The sequence below is a fragment of the Sinocyclocheilus anshuiensis genome, unplaced genomic scaffold, assembly GCF_001515605.1.
Source record: "Sinocyclocheilus anshuiensis isolate Anshui unplaced genomic scaffold, SAMN03320099.WGS_v1.1 scaffold680, whole genome shotgun sequence".
Taxonomy (NCBI): Eukaryota; Metazoa; Chordata; class Actinopteri; order Cypriniformes; family Cyprinidae; genus Sinocyclocheilus; species Sinocyclocheilus anshuiensis.
In genome coordinates, this window is record NW_015555783.1 from 1,491,577 (window position 1) to 1,502,463 (window position 10,887).

Below are 10,887 nucleotides of genomic sequence, written 5' to 3' on the forward strand. Positions count from 1 at the left end.
GGTGTCCTGGTTGCCATGGTAACCAGGGGCCTGGACGTCATTCACAGACATATAGGCACCGAGTCTGGTGTTGGGTGAGGGGGTTTGTAATTGTTTGTTAATCTAATGAATAATTGTTTTGTTAAATCTAATGAACAATTGTGTGTCTGATTGGTCCAAATGCTACAATGATCAATTATGGGCAGTTGGATAGATTGTAATATTATTTTTACTTTAAATAGTTTGGATAAGAACACATTTGTTTGCATTTTGTTTTATCATTTCACTGAAACAAAAGCTGGGAAAAGTGTTACTAGAAAATTTAGTGTAAGCTGTGCTTAGCATAGGACTTGTCTGTATACCCACACTTGTGGTCTTGGCCACTTGAGAGTGTGTGCATGTGACAAGAAGTGTTCAGGACTCTCTCATGTTAGACATTTGGTTCAAAGATCAGCGTTCTTAACACACTATATCCACACTATCTCTAATACTACTTTGGAGCGGTGTCTGAGGCTAAGCGTATCCCATCATTCAACATGTTCAGGAACTCGAGTGCCTCAGAAATGCAAGGAAAACCATAAGTTCAATTAATTTAGATATTACATATAATTTGATAGCAAAGCATGACGTTTTGCACATTTTATTGGCACAGAGATATGTATATTTTGTAAAATATTTGCAACTGCATTTTATCACTTAATCCGAAGCACCACAAATAAAAAGCATGTTTCCCCATTAACATCCACTTAAAAGTAACCATTAATTTCGATGAAATACAATTAGGCCTATTCCCAGCATCATACAGTATAAATGACAAAGATTTCATTATACTGATGCAGATGTTTTACCAGTGACACATTTTGGAATGCTTTTAAAAGTATTTCCTATCTGCTGACTTTGATGAGTGCCAAAGTGAACATAATAAAAACTGAAAATACCAAATTCAAGCACCACTGCATCTCATTGTAAATCCCCGCTAATAAAATAAAAACCTATGCCCAAAAATTGTAAAAAAAATTTTTTGCATACATCCCAGTCCCAACCTATTTCATGAAGCTGTGGGGACCAAATCATCCATGGCAGAAAAGCCTGTAAATGACGCCTGTGATTCACAGTTCAAATTAGAGAACGCTTGCACTTTCCTCTTCCGTTTGTCAATTTCATGTCAATCAGTGTGTGTGAGAAGGACTTGTGTTATCACGAGTGAGTCCACACTCTCAAAATGCTACGGATACTGATTCAGGAGCGCTCGGAGGCTGACAGCCTGTGGATGGAGATGGAATATAGTGCTGTAAGGTCTAAGTTCAGCTGAGGGAAATGGAGACTCGGAAGTTGCATTACTGTGTCAGCGTTACGTAAGAGGTGATTATCACATCTGCGTCTTTGCCTGCCAAGTTTTCCAATCACTGCACACACAAGTCTCAGCCGTTTACTACTGTTACACAAGGGATGCCATGCCAAAAACGGTATCTCTTAAATAAAAACACTTTCATATGGTGTACAATACACATATATATCAGTGAGATAACAACTGAAATTGAAATGTTAGATGTCAAATACACAGTAAAGAGTGTGTGTATTGTGAGTTTCGAAACTAAATTGTGTTTTGCTTTCCTCTCTGCCAAGGGCACCTTCTAGTCGACGGAGTGTGTGTGTGTGTGTGTGTGTGTGTGTGTGCACGCATACGCACATATGTGTGAGAGTGTAATTGTGTGTTATTCCTGTGAACTTATGTAAATGTGTGTAAATGAGCACAGAACTGTAACTTTGATGCGAATCAGATTCACTTACAGCACAATCATACTGATAAATGCTCTTTTGTTTGTGCCTAAACGCTGGTCTATGGTTAACACTGTTTAAAGAGATGTTCAAATTTTGTTCTACAACATGAATAAAAAATGAATCCTGTCATATTTTGCATCTGTTATTTTATTTCAATAATCATATTTTCAAAATTGCTTAGAATCAGCATGAATCTGTTTATTGTCAAAACAAATCAATAAATATGGCTAATTATGGAAAAGCAAGACTGAATGATTATGAGATTGAAAAAAATAGAAATGATGATAGTGATAAATTGATATATACACAGACCTATATATATATACAGTGGGTACGGAAAGTATTCAGACCCCCTTAAATTTTTCACTCTTTGTTATATTGCAGCCATAGTCTTGATTTCTTTAAAATGGCATAAAGTTCAGATATTCTCTCTCTCTGTCACACAAGGCGTTCGTTCAGATGAGTGCCTTTTGCCCTGCCTAAAATATGAATAGCATGTAATCTGCATGAGGTCTAATTTCTTTATTCTGAATCCTCTCTTTTTATGACAAAACTGCCACACTCTCTCCTTCTGTGTGGATCTGCACACATCCTACACTGTAATGCTGTAAAGAGACGACACACTACACACACTCACAGGTTCATGTGAGGGAACAGAGCAGACACAAGCCTCAGTACAGTAAAATACAAATGAGATCTCTTTAAAGCTGAAGTGCAGCATCACCAAAATGAAGAGCAAAAATAATGACACTGTCCATCTGCCATTGGTCAAACGAACAAACAGTCCCACGCCAAACTCACACCAGATGCTCAAACAAACACATCAATGTTTTAAAAGTTTCAAAGAGTCACAATATTTACATTTTTTGAAGATGAAATACAAAACTGAAACACAAGAAAGTATTTTTAAAATTCCCCAAAAACTCCAGACTAAGCTTTAATATCTCAACTACACGAGAAAAAAAAAGAGATTAAATAGAGAGGAAATAGAGATCCTTGCTAAAGTCTTCTCAGATGTTTTACCGTGAGGAAAAAGCCCATAATGAACAAAAATGTGAGAAATCTCTATATCATGATATATGATGTCAAATGTTTCTTATCCAATTTTTCCAAGACTGCTATCCACATTAATTTTATACAATAGCTCTATATTCTTACAACAACTTTTATATTTAGTTTTATTCTTAATAAATGATGGAAATGCACTACCGTCCAAAGTTTTGGGGTTGGTAAGTTTTTTTTAGAGAGGTTCTGAAAGAAGTCTCTTCTGCTTCTGCAAGGCTGCATTTATTTGATCAAAAATACAGTAAAAATAGTACAATATTATTATAATTTAAAATAAATGTTTTCTACGTGAATATATTATAAAATGTAATTTATTTCTGTGATCAAAGCTGAATTTTCAGCATCATTACTCCAGTCTTCAGTGTCACATGATCCTTCAGAAATCATTATAATATGCTGATTTGCTGCTCAAGACACATTTCTGATTATTAATATCAATTGTGAAAACAGTTGTGCCGTTTCATATTAGAAACCACTTTGAGTAATATAAATGTTCAAAAGAACAGCATTTATTTTAAATAGACATCATTTGTAATATTATAAATGTCTTTACTGTCACTTTTAATTAATGTATCCTTGCTGAATAAAAGCATTAATTAACTTACTGACCACAAAGTATTGAAGGATAGTGTCAAAACTTGAAAGAATCATAAGTCTCCATTAAATACCCCTGAGCTATGACAGAACAACCTCTGAGCAATAAAATGTGGGTGTCTCATAAAGCTGGTCTGTGCGATGGCTATAAATAGCAGCTGTATGTTCTGCATCCTGCAGTCAATACACCTCTGCGATAGATGGCCTGACCGTTCCAAGCGCTTAAAAGAAGCACTTTCCTGTCAGATCTATAAACGGTGCAGGTTCCATGTCACCGACCCAATACTTCAGGATGCCTGCACACTCAGATCAATGCTGCTGCCGGCAGCACAGCCCTGCAATGTCATGTTTACAAGGTACCAGGCTGTTATGAAGAACACTTCTGGACCACACCTTTCACTCTAGTGTCTTTGCAAAGGTGTATTTGAATATCCAGCAGCCTAACAAAGATTTGTTCTAAGAACGTTTTGCTAATGTTCACATTCAGTTATGAGAACATTCTGAATGTTCAGTTTTTTATTTGTTTTTTGCAAATGTAACCAAATGTTCAATTTTATCATTTTGAAAACATTATGGAAATGTTACTTTAGAATGATGTTTCAACCTTCTAAAACAACATTTAAAAAAACAAAAAACAAAAAATTCAGAATAACGTTCCATGAATGATGTATAAATAACATGTTTGTGCACATTTTGAGAACATTTTTAAAGACCAGATTAACTCTGAACAAACATTCTATTTATGTTACAACTTTAAAACTTTCAGAGAACCTTTTCAGAACATTGGCCAAAGTTCAAACATTCTTTTTAAGTTTTGAAAACATTCTGAATGTACTTTGAATGTTCAAAACCTCCAGTTTTTTTTTTTTTACATGTTAAAAATGTTCGTTTAGTAAACGGTATGACAAATGTTCAATTTTGATCATTTTGCAAACATAACGAGAATGTTACTTTTAAATGTTATCTGAACATTCTAAATCAAGTAACATTTAAAAAAAACGGAATTCAAACCAACGTTCTGTGAACAATGCATAAATAACATTTTTGCGCTAACATTTTGCGAAAATGTTATGAAGATTTTTAAAGTTATATTAATATTGCTGGAAGAAAGCGTTCAAAGAACCTTGTCAGAAGTTTAAAAACGAATGTTTTGCTAATGTTCCCAATTAGTTATGAAACATTCTGAATGTCCTCTGCAACATCCAGCTTTTAAAATATTTTAAAAATGTTTGTTTCTGCCAACATTATGGAAACATTCAATTTTAAATTTTGCAAACGTTATGGGAATGTTACATTTTAATGTCCTCTGTACATTCTGAAATAAGTAACATTTAGAAAATGGAATTCAAAAAAAGTTCTGTGAATACCCTAATATTTTGAGAACCAGAAACTAATAATATTATTAATAACTAGTAATATTAATGTTGCCAGAAGAACGCTTGTTCGTCGTTTTCAGAAAACCTTGTCAGAACGTTGTGAGAATGTTCCCTGTTAGCTTGGAATCAAACAAACTAGACATACAGTTCATAAGCAGAATTGTAGATTTTACTTCGCTATATTTCATATACGGCACATAAAAAACAAAACTGTGATTGCCCAGTTAACATGTCAGTCACAGACGTTTCATTTCTTGGCCAGATGAAGCTGCAAAGTGGACGAGACCATCTTGTTTTTCATGGCTATATTCTCTTGTGGATCAGATAGGTTCCAGCTGGCTGAAAGAGACTGCTTTGGTATAATTTTAGAAGCAAAGTATCTGCAAAATAACACTTGAATAATTAGTTTTTATTTTCTCAGTATTCAGGTCCATTATTACTGAATATAATCTCACTTTTGTGGAAATTTCCAAAGAAAAGAATTTGGATTTCCCCCAAAATAACAGAAAGAGCAATCAGCTTAATTTTAATGCTGTTTACTTACAGAAAATGGACACAAATTGACATGAAATCCTCTTAGCCACAGGAAAAAATACTTTTGTGCACTTAAACCTCGTGAAAGGATAAACTCACAGAAGATTCTGGGCAAAGTAACATCTAACACTGACCTGCCAAAACACAAAACAAGCTTTACTACTACACGCTTGACCCAAAGCATGCTGGGATCTATCTATTTATCTATCTATATAGAGAGAGAAATGATAACATAAAATGTTGCTTATAGACTATAAATGGACTGAAGAATGCTTTTTGAGTTAATAGGTGTCTGCAACTGCAATGCATCTAACACTGACCTTGAACACTGACACTGAAAACACAAAACAAGCTTTACTACTACAAGCTTGACCCAAAGCATGCTGGGATCTATCTATCTATATATATATATAGAGAGAGAGAGAGAGAGAGAGAGAGTCTAAAATAGTCTAAAGTTACAATTTGACCAAAAAAGAAGCTATTTTATACAATTTATTCTACTTACAGCCTTCACTTTCAGAAACATGTCTATGCTACCTTCAAATTTGCATTTCATATTTACATAATATAAAATTATAACATAAAATGTAGCTTATAGACTATAAATGGACTGAAGAATGCTTTTTGAGTTAATAGGTGTCTGCAACTGTAATGCATCATGGGTTTCCAACAAAATCCACCCTGATCAAAGATATTTAGAAAAATGTCTCCGTTTTTTTGTCCACACAATGAAAGTCATTGGGGTTCAACATTTTTGGACCCCATCGTTCCTCGAAACGCGTTCCACAAAATAAAGACACTCATACAGGTTTGGACTGACATGAGGGTAAGTAAATGATGACAGACTTTTCATTTTTAGTTGAACTATCTCTTTAAAGCAGCATGAGGGCAGTCAGAGCGCGGAGAGATTAGCAAACATCCCGTGATGGTTCGCATTGATTTAATTGGATGAAGCAGATAATTATATTGAGCATCCTCAAAGGGCAGATGGAGGAGAATATCACTATCAGCTGCAGCACAGCAAATCCATAGAGGGCAGGTCAGTGCAGTAAATGCTGGAGCAGCCCATAGATGAGCCAAAGGCCTTTCAAGGAAAGCATGTTCACTCGGTGGCCATATCTGCAACACCTCCAGGAACATTTTGGGCACCCAAGACCAAGTCCTATATACTTCAATGGGTAAATCCTACAATCTCAAAAACTGCTTGCCGAACTGTCCCATATATTGTTTCTTGAGATCAAAAAGCTTTAAAAAGGCTTATACTGTATAATATAATATGCAGTCAATGTGCATGCCTAGCTAACTTTCACAAACATGTATTAAAAGTTATATAAATGTTAGGACATAACGTTCTTAAAATAATGTTTATGGAACATTATTATAACTTTATTAATATGATATACATTCTCATAATGTTGAGTGAAAACGTACAACATTCTCACAATGCCCTAATAATGTTATTTGTACTTGTTGAATGTTCTAAGAAATGTTTTTTTTTTAGCCTTTAAATAGCATTCTATATTCTAATAACAAAACCATAATGCATTGCAACAAGCTTTTAGCTATGCAAGACTGAATTTGATGCATAACTACAGTATATACAGTAAACATAAACAAACAATGTGAATCATATGAAAATGTAAAATTGTTTAAAAAAAGACATGAAGTCCCATCCCTAACCCCACCCTTAAACATAAGACAAGCAAATGAAAACATTCAAATAAGATTGTACAAATTAATACAAATTAGTCACCGATTAGCTAATGGAGCAGACATTTGAAGGAAACTTTATCAGCCCTAGAGCGTTGAGGAAATTATTAATGCCTATAAAATAGTTGTAATGTGTTGCCATTATTATCGTTAACTAAAACTAAAACCATGAGAAATATTTTCGTTACTTGAACTAAAATAACTGAAATAAAACAAAATATTAAAAATTTTAACTTATTTTTATTTCAGCTCATTGCCAATGCAACATTTTTCATTTTCGCTCAGTTTAACTTGAAGTGCACTAATAAAACTAGTAAAACTAATAAACAGAAATATATAAATTATAGACAAAAACTAATAAAAATGACAAAAACACATATCAGCGATACTAAAATAGCACTGGTGTTGACTTAATATTTGTAAAATAGTTAATTTTTCATTCAACTGAAGCATTTTTAACCTATAATTTTCAGCATTTAATGACATTTTTAGTTAGTTTTAGTAACATTTTTTTTCTACATTTAGCAAAAAATTTAACCAAAAAAAGGCTTCTTAGAACATTTTGGAATATTATAATATTTGGAATAATGCCTTAAAATGCTGTGTAGGTAGTAACTACACTCTCAGAATTTTTTTTTACAAAGCTGTCAATGAGATGGTACCCTAAGGTACAAAAGCTTTGTACCTTATTTAGCCCTAAATGGTAGGGATGCACCGATACCGATACTGGTATCGGTATCGGGCCGATACTGAGCTCCGGTACTCGTACTCGTACTCGTTAAAATGCCCCGATACCAAACAGCATGTGTTAAGTGCCATACATACCTTTCTATCAATGTTATCTAACATTACCAAGCTGAATTTGTTCTGACACAGTTTAACTCTTGAGTTCTTGTTATTTTTTATTACCATTTTCTAAACTATAGCGAATAAACTGTGATAATGTGAGAAATGTTGAAGGTATCTGAATAAATTTTGGTTTGACTGTATCTATTTGATAAATGAAGCCAACCAACTAACAATATACATACTCTTTTGGTTTCTGTACCCATTATTTTAAAAATTTACAAATGCAATAAAATATTGGTATCGGTACTCGGTATCGGCAAGTACCAAAAATAAAAGTATGGTATCGGGCGAGTACTAGAAAAAGTGGTATCGGTGCATCCCTACTAAATGGTACATATTAGTTCTTTGAAAGTACTTATTAGTACATACAGTGTACATATTTATATCGTACATATTTATACCTTGAAAGGGTAACATCCCAGTGACAGTTTTGTACCTTTTTTTCTCATAGTATACAGTCCTAGAAAGAAAGCGAGGGATAAAGCAGTGTCAGAGATCTGTGCGGGATTTATGGGAGGTCTTGGCCAACATCTGCAGCATGTAACCTGCTTCTTACTGTAGCAGCAGAGGCTTCCTGCACCCCTCCTCCAAAGCACTAACCCAGCATCTGATCAATGACATTCAGCCTGCAGAAAACACGCTGCATCCTCTGCAATACACAGACTACATCACCCACAATTCTGTAGTGCACTACTGCAGTTTGCACTATTGCACACTGTTCAAACAACAGCTAAATTTAATTCTCTAAATCATGCATATTATCTGGCAATATTAGTACTGCAATAACACAATCCAGGGCATCATAAAAATGCATGCATTTTCTAAATCCTAGAACGTGGCAATGTTTGCACGCAGCAGATGCCACTAAAACCTGAACTCCAGTAAAACCAGCATGCCGCTCATACCTGAGCGTCCAGTCGGCTGTAAAGATCCAAATTCTGCATATCCCTGGTGTTTTTCGCTCCAGATTGAGTCAGGACGGTTTCACCTCATGCAGCATGCGCTTCAACTGAAGGTCAACTTCAGCGCATGCACACACAAACACACACTTATGCATGCACACACACACACGCAGCGATTACAGCAGTGACATCAGCAGCGTCTCTCCCATACAAACTTACAATGTCTTTATCTCATTCTGTCTCTCTCTCATAGGGAGGAACTGCTTCTCATCCCGGTGTTGCACCAGTGTATTCTGCTCGCCTCCTCCCCAGAGGCATGCTGGAAGTGCCTTGCTCTCTCTCTCTTTATACTCACGGTTCTCACCTATGAGCTCTAATATACCTGGAGAAAACTATCTGCTAGCGTTTCCATTCGTCTCAGTGGCAGTTCTTGGCATGTGTGTGACTCCGAGTGCCTTGCTCTCTCTCTCTTTATACTCACGGTTCTCACCTATGAGCTCTAATATACCTGGAGAAAACTATCTGCTAGAGTTTCCATTCGTCTCAGTGGCAGTTCTTGGCATGTGTGTGACTCCCTGGAAGAACTATTTGAGCCAATCACCTCAGCCAAAAACATGACTCATCAATCTAAAGTCACAGGAACACAACGACTGACTGATTGACTCTTCACAAGTGACTATCCTGAGCTGTGACATCACAGACAGCAGACATGGAAAAATGACCACTAATGTGATATTGATTTTATACAACAGTTGAACAAAAAAGAAGTTAATATTGAGTAAATTACATTTTAGTTTAGCCAACGAAAACAGTTCCAAACAAAGCCTAAACAGAACATTTGCGCATCCCATAGCAATACTGCGGTGTTTCATTCGTGAATTACCATATTGACCCGAATATAAGATGATGTTTTTTTCTTGGAAATACATCTGAAAAAACGCGGTCGTCTTATATTCAGGGTCTAGACTTTGACATGTCAATAATACACCCACAACAATAGGTGGTGCCAAATACGCATAAAACGAGTGTGCCATGAAATACGTAATGTAATGTGTGTTGTAAAGATCGCGAGTAAAAACAAAAGAAAAAGAAAACCTTACAGCTGCACGAGTCGTGACTGTCACGTTAGCCTGATGGGACCAAACTCCCTTTGTGATTTTAAAACGTAAGACAGTACCCAGATTTGAAGACTACAGTAAGATTTAACTTCTACTGTTAAGAAGATTTTGGTAGGCTACTATTAGATGGATAGCCTAAATGTCCTAATTCAGATGGGCTACCTGTTTTTTTTTTTTTTATGGTACATCAAAAAGTGTATATTTTTTAAATGTGATTGTTGGTACATTTTACCAGTTTTTACCATACTTTCAAAACAAAAATTAAAATAGGAAAAATATGCAATATGAAAATAATTGAAGACAAAATGTGTTTTACTGAGAAAAAACAAGATTTGGTTTTTAAAAAGCCTTTTTCCAAAAGGTACATCTGGAAAAAGGGGGGTCGTCTTATAATCAGGGTCGTCTTAAATTCGGGCCAATACGGTAATATGTTTTTGAATGAATCATTTGATCCATTCATAAAGACAGTCATTTGCTTTGTTTCTAAATGAATCAGCCATTTCAAATTAATCGTTTAAATGAGTGATTCAATAAATCACTCATTAAGACAGGCACTTGCCGCCACCTACTGGCGGTTTTAGTGTCATATTTTTTTATCCATGACAGGCTGAAAACAGCCAAGGTACCAGCACAAAAACACACTCAGCAAAATGTAATTTAATTATTGTTATTGACAAAATCACATAAAAATGGAGATATCATTTCTTATCAAAAATACCATTCAAATGTTTAAGGTCTGTAAGAATTGTTTATGTTTTGGAAAGAAGTCTATTAAGGTCTGTTCACACCAAGAATGATAACTAAAGATAACTATAACAATAACTATATTTGTGTATGTGTGTGATTGTGTGTGCGGTTCAAAAGTTTTTCTGAACATTTGAAAAATTCTTTCAGAGGTCTTACCAAAACTGCAATATTTTGATCAAAAATACAGTAAAAAATACAGTGTGTGTATATATATATATATATATATACATA

The 10,887-nt window shown here is 34.9% G+C and overlaps 1 protein-coding gene across 2 annotated transcripts in view; it reads right to left on the minus strand.

The window, feature by feature from the left end:
* The window catches only part of slc4a10b (solute carrier family 4 member 10b), an 80,586-nt gene that overhangs the window by 59,975 nt on the left and 9,724 nt on the right, over window positions 1–10,887 (minus strand). The window contains exon 1 of one of the 2 annotated variants that reach the window (XM_016468860.1): window positions 8,795–8,919. The exons of the other annotated variant lie outside the window; for it this stretch is intronic. Within the exon in view, the coding sequence (XP_016324346.1) occupies window positions 8,795–8,833 (39 nt within the window). The 5' untranslated portion in view covers window positions 8,834–8,919. Of the gene's footprint in view, window positions 1–8,794; window positions 8,920–10,887 lie in introns of those variants that run through there. 2 annotated transcript variants of the gene reach the window in all.